At 43.2% G+C, this 20,484-nt stretch overlaps 1 protein-coding gene across 8 annotated transcripts in view; it reads left to right on the top strand.

Annotated features, from left to right (window-relative positions):
- Positions 1–9,041, top strand: part of LOC134345384 (uncharacterized) — a 61,232-nt gene extending 52,191 nt beyond the window's left edge. For 7 of the 8 annotated variants that reach the window (XM_063045957.1, XM_063045958.1, XM_063045960.1 and 4 more), the window contains 2 exons: positions 2,936–3,286; positions 6,359–9,041. In XM_063045957.1, coding sequence (XP_062902027.1) covers positions 2,936–3,286; position 6,359 — 352 coding nt within the window. In that variant the 3' untranslated portion in view covers positions 6,360–9,041. Of the gene's footprint in view, positions 1–2,935; positions 5,459–6,358 lie in introns of those variants that run through there. The other variant, XM_063045956.1, reaches the window with a different exon arrangement.
- Positions 9,042–20,484: the final 11,443 nt, after the last annotated feature.

Below are 20,484 nucleotides of genomic sequence, written 5' to 3'. Positions count from 1 at the left end.
ATAGGTCTACTTCTGGTTCTGGAAAGAGCCAAAAAGGGACAGGTGGCAGGCAAATTTGGCCAACTATGTCTTCCTCTGCCAGTTTCAATTTCACAGCCCAGCTATTAACCAAATCTAAAAATGGGTATCTTTTAATTTTACTTTGGCACTCCGACTTCCCCTGCAAAAGACACTTTGATGGACAGCTGTGATTGAATCCATTAGTTTTACCCAATACTGCAGGCCCAGCTGAATTCGTCTTAAATGAAGAGGCACTTCTCCCATCTCCACACATAACGCCGGGACTGATGTTGTTCCAAAAGCTCCACAATAGAGTCTAAGAACTTCGGACTGCACAATGTCTAGTTTTCCAAGCATTGCTGTAGCAGCAGAACCATAAACAATACAACCATAATCTATAACTGATCTAATCATAGCTAGATATATTAAGTACATAGTTTCCCACCCTGCTCCCCAGTCGCATCCAGCAATACTTCTCATAACCTTTAAAACTTTCTCACACTTTCCAATTGCTTTATCTATATGAACCCTCCAAATAAGTCTTTCATCAAACCAGACACCTAAAAACTTGTATACCTTGACTTTTTCTAGTGGAGAATCATATAGACACAATTCACAATCAGGAATCTTTCTTCTAAAGCCAAAAATCATGTATTTGGACTTAGAAGCAGAAATCCTGAAACCCCATCTATTAACCCAGTTTCAACTGACCTTAAAGCCTTTTGTACTTTCCTTAACGTATACTTGATGTTTCTTCCTCTTTTCTAGATTGCAGCATCGTCTGCAAAAGATATCATTTATCATGACATTAAAAAGAACTGGACCTTGTCTTCTCCCAGCTTCCACCAAAAAGACCTTGACCCACACCAGTGACCATCAAAAGACTTCTCCACCCAGTTTTCTCTAGAACCTTCTCCCATTTCCACGTCCAGATTGGCTGACACAACATTCCTAAGTTCAACAACATAACCGCTTATCGTTAGCTCAAATCTAAACATGCTGAAAGCAGATCAGACTGCTCTTACAGAACTGCTAAGATGAAATACCGACAGCATAGCAGTAAAAATCTTATCCAGGGTGTTACACTTAGCTCTATTCACAGTGACTTAACACCTTCCAACCATATGCCACCTCTTTCTAATGATTTGATTTCATTTTTTGACCAACACAGCAAAGCCTCCTCCTCAGCCTTCCTGTCTATCCTTTCGATATAAAGTGTGTCATTGGACATTGAGTTCCCAGCTATAATCTTTCAGCCATGATTCACTGATACCTACAACATCATACCTGTGCTGCAAGTTCATCTACTTTATTTGGTATACTGCACAGCTTCAGATATAACGTCAGTCCTGTGTTCACCCTTTTCAATTTTGTTGCACCATGTTTAATGTTTTCATTCCTAACTTCATCAGCAGTCTTACCAACATCTACCTCCACAACCTCTGCACAATCTATTCTGGCACTCCGGTTCTCCTGCAACTCTAGTTTAAACCCTTCCATACAGCATTAACAAACCTTCCCACCAGGATATTAGTCCCCTCCAGTTCAGGTGCAAACCATCCCTTCTGTACAAGTCCCACCTTCCCTGGAACAGAGACCAATGATCCAAAAAATCTTATGCCCACTCTCCTTCACCAACTCCTTAAGCCATGTATTAAACTGAATAATCTTGCTAGTTCTAACCTCACTGGATTATGGCACAGGTAGCAATCCTGAGATCACAACCCTGGAGGTCCTGCCCTTTAATGTAGCACCAAACTCCCTGAACTCCCTTTGCAGAATCTCGTCCCTTGTCCAGCCCATGTCATTGGTACACGATTTCTGGCAGTTCATCCTCCCACATAAGAATACTGAGGACTCAATCTGAGATCTCTTGGACCCTGGCACCTGGGAGGCAACGTACTATCCAGGAATCCGATTCGACTGTACAGTAAAGCGTTGTGCTAACTACTGCGCTACCGTGCCGCCCTGACTATATATTGGGAAGACTGAAATTAACCCTCCAGTTTTCTGAACACCGCTCTTCACAGAATCTGTCTGAAATAAACCAGATAATAATACATCACTTGGTTCTTCGTTCACTTCAAAATGAGCTTCTGGTATATTCTCATCAGCTCTTAAAAAGACAAAAGAGACTGCAAGTACTGGAATCTGAAACATCCAAACAGAATGCTGTCAGAAAACAGCAAATCAAACCACATATGTGGAGGCAAATGGTAAAAGTCAATATCTTGGGTCAAGATCAGGTATCAACACTGAGCGGGAAGAGGAAGATTGCTGGTATATGGTAGTAAAGGGAGGGTCAGAGGCTGATAGGTAGGAGGTGGAAACAGATGGGAAGGGGTGAAGGGCAGATGCAACTGGTTGAGGGAAGGGGAGGGAGGAGGGATCTGGAAATGGGATCCATGCAAGAAGAAAACTGGGTGGAGAAGTGAGTGGGTGTGAGGGAAGAGCACTGGAGTGTGGTTACCTGAGGTAGGAAAATGTAACGCTTGTATCATTGTTCTAGATTCCATAATCTGCTTATCAATAAGCAGAATATGAGATGATGTTCCTCCAATTTGACATTCTTCCTCTCTATGATGATGGTAGAGGCTGAGGACGGACAGAATAGTGTGAGAGTGGGAAGGAGAATTAAAATGATAAGCAAATAGAAGCCGAAGATGGCTCTTGCAGTCTCCTAGTCTATGCTTGGTTTCTCCAGAGTAGAGCAGCCACATGACAAGCACTGACTGCAGTAGACAGGCTGGAAAAGCTGCAGTCAAAGTGACTTCCGGGAAGGTGGCAGCGTGTTCCAATAGAGCGGCCTCCTGGGGCCAACCAAAGATGCACTTTTCTATTTAAAATGTGTTTTTTATGAACGTAAGTCTATACTGTACTCCAAGAACAATGAATACAACAGACCCACCACATCCATGATCTGTTCATTTTTCAGAACCGTCGGCCGGAGTGTCAAAGAATTCAATGGGCGATTCAGAGTACGGGGAAGCCAGTACTCAACTGGGAGAAGTGGAAGCCGGCGCTCATCCGGGTCCAGGGGAACCGGCACTCGGCCAGGTGAAGGGGAAGGCAGCGCCCGGCCGGGTGAAGGGGAAGGCGGCGCCCGGCCGGGTGAGGAGGAAGACAGCGTTCGGCCGGGTGAGGGGGAAGACAGCGTTCGGCTGGGTGAAGGGGAAGACAGCGTTCGGCCGGGTGAAGGGGAAGGCAGTGCTCGGTTGGGTGAAGAGGATGACAGCGTTCGGCCGGGTGAAGGGGAAGACAGCGTTCGGCCGGATGATGGGCCCTGGTGGGTTTGGTAACAAAGAGGAATTTTAAAATTGAGTGCGAGCTGTTCATGAACCAATGCACATCAGTGAGCAGAGGGGTATCACTGAACCTGGATAATGTGAGTTATAACTGGTGCAGCAGAGCTTTGACGGGCAGGGTTGTCTGGCTGATACAGGCAGATCCTGGATATAAAATTCCTGATAAGTAACTGAAAGGGATAGATAGAAACATAGAAAACCTACAGCACAATACAGGCCCTTCAGCCCACAAAGCTGTGCCGAACATGTCCTTACCTTAGAACTGCCTAGGCTTACCCATAGCCCTCTATTTATCTAAGCTTCATGTACCTATCCAGGTGTCTCTTAAAAGAGTGGTGAATCTGTGGAATTCTCTGCCCAATGAAGCAGTGGAGGCTACCTCTGTAAATATATTTAAGACAAAGTTGTATAGATTTTTGCATAATAGTGGAATTAAGGGTTATGGGGGAAAGGCAGGTAGGCAGAGATGAGTCCATGGTCAGATCAGCTGTGATATTGAATGGTGGAGCAGGCTCGACAGGCCAGATGGCCTGCTCCTGCTCCTGTTCCTCATGTTCTTATGCAGGTTTGTTTGGAGCTTTCAAACTTCAAAGCAAACTATATGCCTTTAAACCTAATACACTTTGCAAAATAGGCACTCCCTTCTTACTGGTTATTTCATTTGCTTCAAAATATTGTTCAAATAGCTCAGTATACATGAGCCAATTACTCGTTGTATAATCAAACTTGTCAATCTTTTCAACGTAGCCAGGCATTTCTTAAAATGATTATGATCACCCAGTACTCACTTCTTTATGGATCCCCAATACTTCCATTTTCTGGCTTTTCTTTAAAAAAAAGCTTGGTCATATCTTCCCTTCTGAAAAACATGTACAGGCTGCTTCTGTTTTAAACCGTGAGTCTCTCCCCGTGCTGGGGTGCCTTTTTTACTTGCCATTCATCACAGCATTTTATTTTAGTTCGAACATTTTGCACCGCTTTAATATGTCAGTAGCCATGTAGGGTTCATTTTCAAAATCCCTTGTTGCCAATATAATGTCTAGTAGTTTCAAATCATTAAGCTAATTCAAAGAAAATACGGGAGTCCAGGAAATCAGGTCTGGCTTTGAGATTACTCTCTACATATCATGTAGAATCATGGCGCATGCAATTTTAGTATTTTTACAGTAAACTATAACTAATTATTTAAATGAAAAAGAATGCTTAATCAAATTATATATATATATATATACATACACATACACACACAAGGTTATTTAAATATTATTGGAACATTAAATATACAATGATTATGTGCAAATGCTTTCCCATCATTGGTACTATCTACAGGAGGTGCTGCCTCAAGAAGGCGACATCCATTATCAGAGATCCCCACCATCTGACATGCCATCTTCTTGTAGCTGCCATTGTGCAGGAGGTCCAGAAACTTGGAGTTCCACACCACCAGGTTCAAGAGCAACTACTTCTCTTTAGCTCTTCGGTCTTGATCCAACTGGAGCAAGCTGAATCACTCCAGTTTAGGAGCACTGAGACCACCTTTATCACCTTACACTAAAATGAGTTTATTTTTCTTCTAATTTTTTTATTCTTGGTAGAATTGTGTATCGTTTATGTTTAATTTTCGTTTTCCTTTTGAATTGTGCTTACATTCTGTTAATTATTGAAGATTTATAAAGTTAACTCTCAGTAAAGATAAGACTATAAATTTTTCATTAAACCAATATGGTTCAGTATCTCTACAGTTAGCACTGTTTCTACATTTCGGGTTCCTGGACATCATTATTTTGTAGCACCTCATGTGGGAGAAGCATAACTCCTTCATTAACAAAAAAGGTTCAGCAGAGGATGTATTTCCTCCAGTCGTTGGTCAAATTCCATCTTCCCCAGATCGTACTGGTGCAATTCTACACTGTCAGGAGAGAGAGCATCCTCGCATCAGCCATTACTGTCTGGTTCGGTGCAGCATTGTCTCAAAATATATGAAAACTACAACAAACTGTCAGGTCAGCAGAGAATGTCATTGGCTGCAGTCTACCATCACTGTGTCCAGAACAAAGAAAAAAAATATCCCTTCTGGAAAGCACTATAGGGCTATTGAAACAAAAACTTCACATAAACGTAAAGCAACATACATCAAAGTTGCTGGTGAACGCAGCAGGCCAAGCAGCATCTATAGGAAGAGGTGCAGTCGACGTTTCAGGCCGAGACCCTTCGTCCTGACGAAGTGTCTCGGCCTGAAACGTCGACTGCACCTCTTCCTATAGATGCTGCTTGGCCTGCTGCGTTCACCAGCAACTTTGATGTATGTTGCTTGAATTTCCAGCATCTGCAGAATTCCTGTTGTTTGCACATAAACGTAAAAGTTCCTTCTGCTAGGCAGTTAATCAAATCAGCAACTCTAGACCACCTCCCTCCATCTATTATCTCAGTCCTGCACTGCACTATAGACACTTTAAACCACTTTTTATTATGCTGTTTACCTTGTAACAACATGCTGATTATTATGTTTTTAAACACATTTATTCCATACCGGTACTTCAATCAATAATATTTAATTCATTATTCTTTATAATTGTTGAATGCTGATGTTTTTGTTGGATGTCACACCAACACAACACAGCAAATTCTTCAAACAAGTAAATACACCGTGCCTATAAAAAGTCGTCAACCTCCTGGGAAGTTTTCATGTGTTATTATTTTACAACATTGAATCGCAGTGGATTTAATTTGACCTTTTTTTTTGACACTGATCAACAGAAAAAGACTCTTTCATGTCAAAGTGAAAACAGATCTCTACAAAGTGATCTAAATTAATTACAAATCCACTCACCAAGCAAGCAATAGCAAAGCCCCAAAGAGAGACTATGATCTACAGTACAACAAAAACTAACAGTTCAGCCGACTATTCAACATACCTGAGGCTCTCTTTCTCCCTAATAAAGGGATAGTGAGGTGTCCCCTTTTTACAGCGAGAGGGGAGACCAACAAAGGCAAATAACTTGTTAATTTGGGTGTTGGATGTCTGTTGTGTCACTGTTTTTTCTGAGTTATAGACTCGAGATTTGGCAACAAACTATCCCCCACCAACTAGAGAAGTGAGAGCACGCGAGCACGGAGCCCCCAGCAGCCGATCTGCTGTTCCATTTTCTCCTGCGATACTTCAGCTGGTGGCACCAGCGTAGAACTGGCTCATCCCCAGTGCCACAGAACCTTGGAACCCCAAAAGTGCGCTCATTGTCTAGACCGTGTCTTTGGGATATCAGAAAACGGCCAGTCATGAGTGCCCGGCAGCGGGTCGCAATGCTACAAAGAACTGAAATTTGAGTGTAGCTCCAGGTCAGGATCTTCGACAGAACCCCATCCACCTTGAAACGGTAAAAGAGAGATATTAAAGGTGGAAATTAAGCTGTTGAGCTCAAACGAGTTGCTGTTGAGCACCATCGAAGCTTGTGTTGCAAAGGTGACTAACTGAACTCTAGCATGAGAAGAAATAAAGTACTAAATACACATTGCGCTTTCTCACTGAGCTTCAATAACACCTATTGTTCTTGTATCTGTAGTTTTGCTGTTATTCTCTCTCCTCTCACCCAGAACAAACATAGTACTACCAGTTCTCAACTGTTTCCCCACTAGTCTTCACATTCAAAGAATTATCCTGGGCAAATTTTGTCACATTGAATGTGATGTCATCACCAGGAATACTTTCCTGATGAAGGTTCTTGGCCTGAAACTTCTACTGTTCCTTTCCTTCCATTGATACAGCCTGATCTCTTCACAACCACAGATTCAGCTGTGCAGCAGATTCAGCAATCACGCTTGTGAATATGCAAGCACCAGCTAAGTATTATTTCATTACGGTGGTATTTAACTCCCTCCATTTCATTATAGTGATTGTCGAGATTTGAGCAAAGCACAGCAACGTTACACTGCCTGCTTGCATTCGGACTTGCCTGAGAAAATGAACCGTCGAGTGGACTGATGCTGAAGACTAGCGTTATTCATTTTATATTCAGATATTGCTTTCATCTCCAGTGCTGGCATCTATTTTTCTGTTTGAGAATTTTATTAATGTCCCTGTTTGGCCTGGTGTTTTTGTTTTCCTTTCTCTTAAAACCCTGTTCATATTGAAGCCGGTGAACTATCAACCCACTTCAGTGTCTCTCCATACTTGGGCCATATCTGAATGTACAACAGCAAGTCTCAACCACACAAAGACCGACCCAGCAGCGATAGAGCAGCTGACCTTGACCCTGAGAGTTATTGGTCAGGTAGGGGACAAGCTTCAGGCAATTGAGTCTGTTCTGGGTGAAATTACTGAAGCAATGAGGCAGATAAGATCATGCCAGCAAGCCAAGTCTCATCTGGAGGACCAGGTATCATCCTTCACAGCAACTGTTCAGTTCACCTTTCTATGGATTTCATCTCTGGTCTTCCCCTATCTATTGGCAACACTACCATTTTGGTTGTTGTGGATTGATTCTCCAAGGCTGCCCACTTCATTGCCCTCCCTAAACTGCCACCAGCTCTTCAGACTGCCACACTCATGTTTCAACATGTGTTCAGGCTCCACAGCTTCCCTCAGGACATGGTGTCTGATCGTGAACCACGGTTCACTTCCCACTTTTGGGAGGCATTCTGCTCTCTTGTAGGAGCCATGGCCAACCTCTCATCTGGTTTTCACCCCTGATCCAATGGCCAGACTGAGAGAGTGAATCAAGAGCTGGAGGCAGTCTTGCCTCTTCCAACCCCATGTCCTGGAGTTCCTAATTGGTTTGGGAAGAGATCACCCACAATAACCTCCAGTCATAGTCCGCTGGTATGTTCCCTTTGAATGCCTGAAAGGATTCCAAATGCTGTCCTTCCCTGATCAGGAGAGTGATGCAGGAGTTCCTGCTGCTGAACAGCTGATCCAGTGCTACAAATGCACCTGGAGACAAGCCGGGCTTCTCTGCTGCACGTCCTGAAACAACATGCCCGGCAGGCTGATCAGCAACATCGACAGGTGAGACCTTTCAAGCCAGGAGAAGAGGTCTGGCTGGTATCAAGGGATCTTCCCCTGAAAGTTGGGAGTCACAAATCATCTCTGCACTACATGGGACCATCTGTAGTGGAAAAAGTCTTGTATAGATTACGTCTACCAGCACCAATGAAGATCTGCCCAGTGTTCCATGATTCCCAGCTCAAGTCAGTTACTATCTCTCCCCTGGCCCGTCACCCCACCTCCTCCTCCCTGCTCGGTAGATGGTTCCCTGGTCTATTGTGTGCAGTGGTTCCTGGCATCTCGCTGGGTACATGGTAAGGTCCAGTACCTCGTGGATTGGGAGGATATGGTCCTGAAGAACATTCTTGGACAAGTTGCTTATCCAGGACTTCCAGTGGGCACAGCTCTGTGGGGCACCTCAGGAGCTGCAACTAGGGAAGGAGCCGGGTCACATCCACAGACTCAGCTGCCAGCAGATCCAGCAAATGTCCTCCTGAATATGTACGGGTCAGCTAATTATTATATGATTTTGGCAGCATTTATCTCCCTTCTTTTCATTGTAGTGCTTATTGAGACGAGCAAAGCACAGCAATGTTACGCTGTCTGCTTGCATTCGGCCTTGCCTGAGAAAGTGGATATTGAGTCGACTGACCCTGAAATCAGCCGTTTTCATTTTATATTTAGGTATTCCTTTAAGCTGCAGTGTTGGCATCTAGTTTTCCATTGGAGTGTTTTAGTAAGCGGCCCTATTTGTCCAAGCATTTATTGTTTTCCTTTACCTTAAAACCCTGTTCACATTAAAGTCTGCGAACTATCAACCCACTTCAGTCAGTCAGTCAGTCAGTCTCTCTCTCTCTCTCTCTCTCTCTCTCTCTCTCTCTCTCTCTCTCTCTCTCTCTCTCTCTCTCTCTCTCTCTCTCTCTCTCTCTCTCTCTCTCTCTCTCTCTCTCTCCCTCCCTCCCCTCCACCCCCCCCCCCAGTTGGGCCATATCTGAATGTACAACAGACCTGTTGATTTCCTCCAGCAGTTTGTGTGCGTTGTATCTAAATTCTCCCTTGTCTCTCCAGCCGCACTTTGCCCTCTTCACCCCAAAGTTTTCCAAAGGCGTCATTCCCTCCTTGACTCATCAGTTTACTTTTCTCCTTCTACCAGCACCCACTCGACTACTTGTGGCATCTTCCTGTGCAATGTCAAGGGCCAGAGCAAGAGCTGGCAAGTGACAGTTGGATTGAGGAAGTGCGTGGCAGATAGAGAAGGGATGAGTAGGTCATCTAATTTAGATGAAGGAGGGCATCAGCCTGACATTCATCTTTCATCTACCTTGTTTTTCTCTCTACTGATATGTTGAGCTTTTCCAGTGTTGTTTCTTTTTCCCTGTCAGACTTTCAGGTATTGCAGTTATTTGCTTCTCCAATTTGTCTTTCACGTTGTCTGTCTTTCACATACCCAGTATTATTTTCTTTCCTTCTCCTTTGATTCTTTTTGTTTTCATTCATGGCCTTCTATTTATAATGCAGTGGACAGTTAGCTGCGCCACACCAAGGGGCTCCTTTATACCTGTTGAGAGCAGGTCATCATGTGACCTCACACTGGTGGGAAAATTACATCATGCGACCTCCACAAGACCATTATGTCATGCTCATAAGACAGTCAATTACATCATGGTCATAAGACAGTCACAAGATATCCACGAGGTATGTAACAAGGTGATGAGCAGATTATGGAATCTAGAACAGATACAAGCGTTACATTTTCCTACTTCAGGTAACCACACTCCAGTGCTCTTCCCTCACACACACACTCAACTTTCCACCCAGTTTTCTTCTTGCATTGATCCCATTTCAAGATCCCTCCTCCCTTCCCTTCCCTCACCCAGTTGCATTTGCCCTTCACTCCTTCCCATCTGTTTCCACATCCTACCTATCAGCCTCTGACCCTCCCTTTACTACCATATACCAGCAATCTTCCTCTTCCCGGTCAGTCTTGATACATGATCTTGACCCAAAATATTGACTTTCACCACTTGCCTCCACATATGTGGCTTGAATCGCTGTTTTCGGCCGGCATTCTGTTTGTGTGTTCCAGATTCCAGTACTTGCAGTCTCTTTTGTCTTTTTTTAAAGAGATGATGAGAACATATCAGAAGCTCATTTTGAAGTGAATGAAGACCCAAATGATTTGTAATCATCTGGTTCATTTTTAGACAGATTCTGTGAAGAGCGGTGTTCAGAAAACTGGAGGGTTATGGAGCCTGAAAACAGTGGTTTCAGTCTTCCCAACATATAGTCAGGACGGCACGGTAGCGCAGTAGTTAGCACAATGTTTTACCGTACAGGCGAGCCGGGTTCAATTCAGACAGGATAGTGGAATGCTCCACTTGCAGGATGTGGGAAGGCAGGGAGACCCCCAATATCCCAAACCACTACAACTGCGAGAAGTGCATCCAGCTGTAGCTTCTAACAAACCGTGTTAAGGAGTTGGAGCTGCAACTGGATGAACCCCAGATCATTCAGGGGGCTGTAGGGGTGATAGATAGGATGTATAGAGAGATAGTTAGACTCAAAGTGTAGGACACAGGAAAATGGGTGACAGTCAGAATGAGGAAAGGTGTTAAGGAGCCAGCGCAGAGTACCCCTGTGGCCATCCCCCTCAACAACAGGTATACTGTCGTGTGGGTAGGGGTGGAAGGGATGGTGGGAATGACCGAACAGAGGAAAATCACAATGTTCGGGTCTCTGGCACTGAGTCTGCCTCTGTGAATCAGAACTGAATGGGGAAGAAGAGGCACATTGTGATTCGGTACTTAGGGAGCGGACAGCAGGTTCTGGGGGTGAGAACGGCATTTAAATCGAACAGACATCAGGACTTTCCTTGCTGCTGTCTGGGCCTGCTTCAGCTTTGCCTCCTCCTCCTCCCCCCACATTTACTTGCCTCCACCATGCCTCACCCTCGCCTTCTCCTCCTCTCGCCTCTGCTTTCCTCCAACAAGCCTCCAACAAGACATCCTCCCGTCTACTTCACCGAGCCTCGCCTCTGCAAGATGGAGCAGCAGGTCAGAGTATCTACCAACTGAAGCTGTCAGCACGCAGACACTGTGATTGGTCGTCAGTGGATAAAATGCTGTGATTTTCCATCCATTGACATTGCAGTCTGGAAATCACAGATTATACTGTTTCAAACACTACTTGCTCTGTCAATTAGAATTACAGTCTACAAGTGTTTAGAAACTTGTTAACAATTATTATTATATATTTATAAAGACTAAGCACTCAATGACAATCTCAATGTGGGTTTCAGGAAGGGTAAGTTAGGAGATGATACACCCGTCCTCATTGATGGGGCAGTGGTCGAAAACAATGAAAACCTTCAAATTTCTGGGTTTCATCATCTCGGAGGATCTACGTATCCCAGGCCTAACACATTGATGCAATCATGAAGCAGGGATGCCAGCAACTTTACTTCATTAAGAGCTTGAGGAGAACCGGCACATTACAAAGACTCTTGCAATTTCTGTGATGTATGTTGGAGAACATTCTGACTGGTTTCATAATCATCGGGTATGGAATCCACAATGTGCAGGATCTGAAAACGTTGCAGAGGTTGTAGACTCAGCCAGCGTAATCACAACACCACCTCCCCATAATCGAGGAAATCTTCAAAGGGCAGCGCCTTCAGAAGGCAGAATCCATCTTTAAAGACCCTCAGAATCCGGAACAAGCAGTCTTCTCTGTACTATGACAGGAACATGAAAACACACACTCAATGTTCTAGGAACAGCTTCTTCTCCTCTGCCATCAGATTTATGGATTTTCTGTGAACCCATGAGCACTATATCTTGTAGTAATTTTTGCCTCGCACCATACCTCTGCCACAAAACAACAAATTTCCTGACACACTATGTAACCTGATTCTGAGACACACAGCAGAGCAAAAGACCGTTCAGCCTGCTAAGTTACAGAACTGAATAAAATATTCCAAATTTCATCTAACTAGAGTTTTATAGACTGCAACATTAGCTTGTGGCTTTTGAATTCAATCCTCCAACTAATGAAGGCCAACACACCATCCAACTTCTTAAGAATTCTATCAACCTGTGAGGCAGCTTTGAGGGATCTATGAACATGGAATCCAAGGTCCCTCCACTGCTCCACATAGCTAAGAATCATGCCAGTAACCATGTATTTTGACTCGAGCTTTGATCTTCCAAACCGAATCACTTCATATTTTTGCAGGTTAAACTCCACCTGCTACTTCTCAGCCCGGCTCCTTATCCTGACAATGTCCCACTGCAACCTATGACAACCTTCTACATGAAACACCCTTGTTTCCTTGGCTGCGTAAGTCCAGGGAAGACACTTTCAATTCGCACAAACTCGTGAGATTGAAACGGCTCATCCCACCCCAAACCCGGTTTGTGTGCATGCTGTGTAACTTGCTACCCTGTTACAAGTTCATGCCATGAAAGAACAGACAGTACACTGCATACGATTGAAAGAGTTCTATTTATGAATCTTAACTAAAGGGTTAGTAAAGAATAACAAAAACAAAAAGGCCCATTCTAATTAAACAGGCAAATGTGCACAAACTGGAGCTCATCTTGAACTTCTTTGTCACTCACACGCTGGGCCCTCGGTCAACGTGAAAGCACACACCACCTTCCTAATGTCACTCGCAATCCACTTCAAATAAATGGGTCTCCCACCGGATCATATACTACGACAGGTTCTGCCCAGCATCTTCTCTCCTCATCTCCAGCTGAATAAAAGCCCAAAACCAACCTTCTTGTCCTACAGCGAGAAAACCTCCCGCTAATTGGACGGCACACATTCCACATTATCCCTCGTCTTCAACCCAAACAGGCCGAAAGCAGAACAGAGCTGCTAAATGAAGTACCTACAGCATAACAGTAAAGGTGTGACGCAGGGCATTACGTACTATTTAACATTATACAACCAGGTGCCGATAAGTTTTCATCACATGTTTGAAGACACAAATTCAAGAATGTATTCAGCTTTCACCAATCAATAGCAAGCTAACAGAGTTTCCTTGTTTGAAATTTAGGAACTCATTTAGTTTAATGTATTTAACAGCACAATTTATTTGAATTAATTTCCAGCATTCAGCAGTGGGTTTTTGGGGAGTGGGGCTGCTGGCTGTGGGCTAAAGTCAAGACTTGGTGGGAAGAGATGAGGGCCTACTGAAATGGAAGGGTGTGGAGTGCTGAGAAAGTAAAAGTCTGAAAGGGGGCTTATCTGATGGATGTTCTCAGTGCAGGCAGATTTTCTTTAACAAAAAACTGGCGAGGTTCTGCAAGTGTGGCCAATAGATAGTGCAAGGTATTTATGCTTGAATGAACTTAAGTGGCACTGTGTGAGCTGCAGCTCTGCATTTCAAGGTTTCTTCATATATTGGTGCATCCAACACATGGAGGACTTTTGCATCCACATCCAAAATCACAATTTTTCCATTCACTTAATCTCTTATTATATTTGAAAGGTTTATATTTATTATATGTTACACATAAAGATATGGTGCTCTATGACCTGATTTCCAGGCACAATTCTTAAAGTATATTTGAGAAAGAGCACTTAAAAAAGGTCATGAAAAACACCATATAGAAAGATGACCCATCATTAGGGATTGGAAATACAACTTAGTGACTTACCTCCTCCTTACAAAAGATGTGCATTTCGTACGTCTTACATTTTTTTTGAAAATCATCACTGAAATGGAATGCTGGATGCTCACTTCCATGAATGCGCTCAGAATCAGAATCAGGTTTATTATCACCGGCATGTGACGTGAAATTTGTTAACTTAGCAGCAGCAGTTCAATGCAATACATAATCTAGCAGAGAGAGAGAGAAAAAATATAATAATAATAAATAAAATAAAACGTAATAAATAGACAAGTAAATCAATTACGTATATTGAACAGATTTTTTAAAAATTGCAGAAACAGAAATACTGTATATTAAAAAAGTGAGGTAGTGTCCAAAGCTTCAATGTCCATTTAGGAATTGGCTGGCAGAGGGGAAGAAACTGTTCCTGAATCACTGAGTGTGTGCCTTCAGGCTTCTGTATCTCCTACCTGATGGTAACAGTGAGAAAAGGGCATGCCCTGGGTGCTGGAGGTCCTTAATAATGGATGCTGCCTTTTTGAGACACCACTCCCTAAAGATGTCCTGGGTACTTTACAGGCTAGCGCCCAAGATGGAGCTGACTAGTTTTACAACCTTCTGCAGCTTCTTTCGGTCCTGTGCAGTAACCAGACAGTGATGCAACCTGTCAGAATACTCTCCACGGTACATAATACATAATATTTTATACTTAAGTTAAAACAAAGAGGAGGAGGAGGAGGAGAAGATGGCGGCGTGACGCATCTTGCAGCGGCCACTCCAGTGGTGATGTCTGTTATTTGTCAAGTAGGGTGCCGTGCACAATCCTGATTTGATGGAGACGGACGTGAGAGCACGGAGGAACATCTGGTGAAACTTCTGAAATGCCTGCTTTGCTGCTGTTGCTACTTTGTGGTCCAAAATCTCCGGAGGAGAAGCCCCCGCGTCCTCAGCCTTGCTTGTTGCTCGGCGGCCGGGGCGGGGTCAAAGCGCTTGGCAGAGGCTGCGTCAGATGGGCTGGTCGGAAGCGCAAAGTTTTCGGACAGACTCAGAGTCCGCTGCGGTCGGGTGCTTCCAATGGTGCTGCATCGGCAAGTTTGCGGTGCTTGGAGGTTCATGGCAGGGAGAGTTTCTCCCTTCTGCCGCCTGCATGGAATGATGAGGCTATCGGGACTTTGAGACTTTTTTTTTACCGTGCCCATGGTCTGCTCTTTATCAGATTATAGTATTGCTTTGCACTGTTGTAACTATATGTTATAATTATGTGGTTTTGTAAGTTTTAGTCTTGGTTTGTCCTGTGTTTTCTTGTGATATCATTCTGGAGGAAAGTTGTATCATTTTTAATGCAGGCATTTCTAAATGACAATAAACGAGGACTGAGTGTCCTCATAATCCAAATGCTTGTGGTACATCAATACTCATATAAATAGGTCAAACATCTTAAATTTAAAAACAATAGCTGGTTGTACAAAGCAGGTACATATCATTCCATATCAAGTGTTGTCACAGGGAATTTAATGCATAAATTGTTAACTTCACATCTGTATCTTTGTGGCTCAGGTCTGCTTTGAGCACGTAGAACCCAGTTTCCTGGGTTCCTGGCATGTTCTGAGTTTGATATTGATACAGGTCAATTTAAATACATTAACAAATTTCTCCTTCACTAAACAAGTAGTCACATTATGAATATATCTAAAGGACAATACTATTCTGCAAGTACTTTGAGTAATTTTTTTCAAGTGTAGTCTTTCAAAAATAATATAATTTGCCGTTCGAGCTCATAGGACTGGACATTTCAATCCCTTTGATGAGCAGATGCTAATTTGAGTTATAGCAGAGAGATCCGGAGGTGGGGCTTGGTAGATGGCAGATGCTTCCCAGGGATCATCAGGTAGACCACCCACTTCTCAGATGTTTTGTCAATTTAAGCCCACTACATCTCCAGAGGGCTCAACAGTGTAAACTCGCATCCCAGGTGTATCCCCCTTCACATCTGGCCACCCATGGGTCATTTTTGGGACCAGCTGCCATCAGCCCTCTTCATCCATAACCAGTGGCTGCCTCCGAGAATTATTTTATCGCTTGCCGCTGGCCCTGGCCTCGGATTCCTAATCCCTTCAACAAACTCACCATGGAAATAGCCACAAATCCTCTGCAGCCAACCTCTACTGGAAAATCTGCACCTTCCATCCACGCTGCTTAGCCTCTGTGGCCAGCTCAGTGTATCTCACACGTTCCCGCTCACATGCCTCACAGACTGCATCTTCCCAGGGCACTGAGCTTTGGCATTACTACAGCCTTCAGACTGCCGGATCACAAGACCAAGTTTGGTCTGTGGGTATTAGTAGCTATCTCCAGGGGAATAATAGCCTTTTGTCAAGGTCGACAGCCATGTTCCAGTCACAAGCAGGATCCATTATGATTGACACCAACTGTGTCACTGAGGGTGACAAAAGGGATTCTTCCAGTCATATGGCGCTTAGAGTTGTTATTCAGCCTTTGCTTCTCCACAATAGATACTAAACATCTGAGGACCTTGTTCTGCCTCCATACGTATCTTCCTTGAGTGAAGAAGGTGAGAAGATGTGCTTGAGGTTTGCTGTTCTTCCAGAGTGGACAAGCTGGATCTTCACTGAGCCACTGGTTCAGATTTTTGGGAGGTGGGAGAACATAGGGTCTTTTAAGAGACTCCTGGATGGATACATGGAGCTTAGAAAAATAGAAGGATATGTGTAAGCCTAGGTCGTTCTAAGGTAAGGACATGTTCGGCACAGTTTTCTGGGCTGAAGGGCCTGTATTGTGCTGTAGGTTTTCTATGTTTCTATGTAACATCATAAACAGATCCTTATAAGGAAGCTAATCTTTCTTCCTTCCTTTTCCCATAAGTATTTCCAGCTGAAGTTTCTTTTCTTGATGTTTTCCCACCTTGTCCACTGTCCCTGTTTTGCCTGAGGCTCTGCTCTTGCATACCTCATCTGCTCCTCCTGTCGCTGTACTTCCTCCATCAACACAGCTGACCTTTGCTTTTCTGTTGTTGCCTTTTGCCAAATGCCAAGGACCCCTCTTCTGGATTGTACCTGGCCCACCGTGACTGCAAACCTGAGTGCTGCTTTTACCAGTTTACTGACTCTGCTGGACACCACTTTCTCCCTGTAAGGCCCTGGGTCAGTATCCTGGGCAACACTGTCACAAGATTCCGACAGAGTGTAACAATACTTGTTAACTCTAAATTTTCTTGCACAATAGATTACGCATTAAATAAATTTGATCATTACCTTTGACGGATATCCTTTTCCTTAATGAAATGTCATGACGAATAAATATTCATCGACAACATGCAAAGAAAATCATCAAAATTTCACTGTCTGTCAGGAAGTTATATGACACGAGGTCAAAACTAAAATTACTAACACAATGAATGTCATGGTTATTCAGAAATAATCAACAATAAATTCAGTGAAATAATGGCCGATCTTAGTTCTAAGGAAGCTTATCTGTCAGGTTTTCTCAATCCTATACATTCTTTATTAGAGGGAAAGACACTAAAATTGCCTCTTTTTTATATTCCAAGTTGCACACTCTCTCAGTCAAGATATATAATCATGTTTACATAATTTCTGGGTCTAATTCTGGGAACCCTTTGCCTCACAGCATAGTAGGAACAGGAACACTTAGAGTGCAGAGATGAAGCAGGTGACTCAGCACTCTCTCAGGGACAATGACAATGTCATTCTACAAACAAATAAAGATAAAGCCAGTGTCTGGTAGCTCACATGGTCAGTCTGATGCATTTAATGTTAATCCTGTCATATTATTAACGTTTACATTTCATCTCCAAAACAAGCTGGCATGGAATTATCATGCAATACATTTCCAATTCAGCTCCTACAGTGATGTCGTACCATATGGCTGGGGTGATTAACCTCCAACAACATAATCATCTCTCTTTGTGTGAGGTATAATGTTGCTTTTGAAGAAACTTAATTTCATTCCTTAACACAAACTGAGAAAATGCCATAGAACAGAAACACAGCCAGACCATGTGCTATCATCTCCTCGAACTGGAAAACTAACCCTAAATTAGTGATTTAGAAAACTTCTCATTGTGTTCTTATTTTTAGCTTTTTAACATCTTCATCATTAAAATTGTACCAGTCACCAGAGTCTGATTTGATTTCAGTATAATAGTGGCAACTTCCATAGCTTCTTATCTGGTGCCAAATTGCAAACAATTCATATTTTTTTCCCTAAAGCAAAGAAATGCAACAGAAAGGTATCATTAATATCACTTTTCTTTGCACTGGTCACACTTCTGCATTTACACCACTGACAAATAGAACAAACTGAGTTAATTTTGATGCTATCAAGCAGACAAGACATATTCAACATTTTCCAGTCAAGCAAGTGACTTCTTTACCACAATACAGGGCATAGCCAATATCTGTAAGCATTTTGGAAAATGGGTTAGTTTTCTAAGCAGTAGGGGCCAAAATTTTGGTATAAGGTGAAATTGAATGCAGAAAATGTTGTGAATACTCAGCAGCTCAGGCAGCATCTGAAGAAAGAGAAAGAGAGTCAATGCTTCAGATCAAAACTTGAAATTGACCTGAAATGTTAACCCTGTTTCTCTTCCCACAGCTGTCTCCTAACCTGACCAATATTTTCAGCTATTTCAATATTTATTTCAGACTTGTGGTACTCAGTTTTAGGACATCTGCTGAAGAATACTCAAAAGAATGTTAAATTTTCATAACAGATGATGTCATTTACACAAGATTTTCCTAACTTTTGACTCGGAGTTCAGCAGGATTTTTTAATGTATCTTTGACCTTATCCATATACAAGACCATGTAATTGTCTTAGCCTGAACATATTTTTTCTTAAGTTAAAAGAATGAGGATATTATGCTTTGAAAGTAGAAGAACTCCTCAAGTTTGCGCAGATGGAATAACAGACGCCTGATTTCAGAATCAAAAGAAATCTCAAAGAGAAAGAGCAGTGTTGCAGCAGTTGTGCAGCTGCCTCACAGCTCCAGTGCATTGGTCACTGATTTAGACCTCTTGTGCTGTCTGCATGGAATTTGCATTTACTCTGCATGGGATTCCACTGGTCACCCTGGCTTACTCCCATATCCCAAGGATACGCTGGCAGCTGGCTTCATAGGCTGTGGGGAAGTGGCTTTAGGGAGAATCAGTGGTGAGGATGGGGAGGGTGGTTAGGATTTGTGTTCGTGTACAAGAACATAAAAGACATTTGAATTGTTAAATGTAAGGAAAAGTGAAATGTGGAGTCAAGTCAAGGCCGAACACCTGAAGAAAAATTCCTTGGATAGGAGATCAATCTCCTCACCTTCCTCAAGTTTCAGATCCTGAAAGAAAAAAAATTGTGGAATTCAAAGGAAAGCTTCATTGAAAACTTGGTTCCAGGCACAAGGCAATAATTGCCCAATGTTCTATGACATTAGTTGGTTCACGATCAAGAGAAAATGTACAGATGCTGAAAATTAAAGTAATACACACCAAATGCTGGAGGAACTCAGCAGACCAGACAGCATCTGTGGGATAGTCGAGGTTTCAGGACGAGACCCTTGACCAGAACTGGAAATAAAGAGATGAGAAGTCAGGCTAGGAAGTTGTGGGGAGAGTGGGAAGAAGTACAAAGATTAGGTGATATTGGAGACCAAGAAAGGGGGAGGGGTGAAGTAAAGATCTGAAAAGCTGAATGGTGAAAGGGATAAAGGGCTGGAGAAGGGAAAACCTGACAGGAAAGGACAGAAGGCCTTGAATGAAAGAGAAGGGGGAGGGGCATTAGAGGGAGGTGATGAGGTCAGGATATAAGGTGAGAGGGGGAAATAGGAATGGGGAATGGTGAAGGGGAGCGGGTGGAGGAGGGGAATTACCAGATGTTGGAGAAATCAATGTTCATGCTCTCAAGTTGGAGTTACACAGATGAAATAAAGTGTTGCAATATTACTTGGTTGTTATTTTGACAGGTATGGAAACTTTTTCATGTTATTTCACAAATTTGTTGTGGACTTTGAGGTAGTTACGTAGGGTCGCACTAACCGTTACGCCACCGTGGTGTTCCAATTCTAAAACACTTTGTCAGCTGTTGTATTGGTTTCAATGCATGCTGTAACTGGTAGTTACTGAACAAATAGAACCTCTACTCAATGCTAAAACCTAGTATATTAATATTCGTCATCATTGTGGTTATCCCTCAAGTTCGAGGATGCTGGTCTTCATTCCGTGGTACTGAGCGAAGATGCCTGTACGTGTATTTGTTTAACGTGTACTTGATGTTGCACTCCAAGAAGCACACGCTACTTCACAAATCAACCAACTGATTCCAATAGCATGGAAACCACGACGATTGGAGCTGATGGATTTGTTGCAGCCTTCATCCGCCTTCACAGCCATCGAGTTGAAGTGACTTCATCCGCCTGTTCCACCATTGAGGTCTTGATTGGATTGTCCTTTGTCAGGGACCTCACCCTCGACCTTACCGCCATGGGTCACCCTACCAGGAGCATAGCTCTAGACAGCATGTCTGTCGGGATCTCAGGTCCACACAAGCTTCT

Source organism: Mobula hypostoma, chromosome 4 (assembly GCF_963921235.1).
Source record: "Mobula hypostoma chromosome 4, sMobHyp1.1, whole genome shotgun sequence".
In the NCBI taxonomy this organism is placed as follows: domain Eukaryota; kingdom Metazoa; phylum Chordata; class Chondrichthyes; order Myliobatiformes; family Myliobatidae; genus Mobula; species Mobula hypostoma.
Note: the sequence above shows the minus strand (reverse complement) of the source record. Positions and strands in the feature narration are given on the sequence as shown.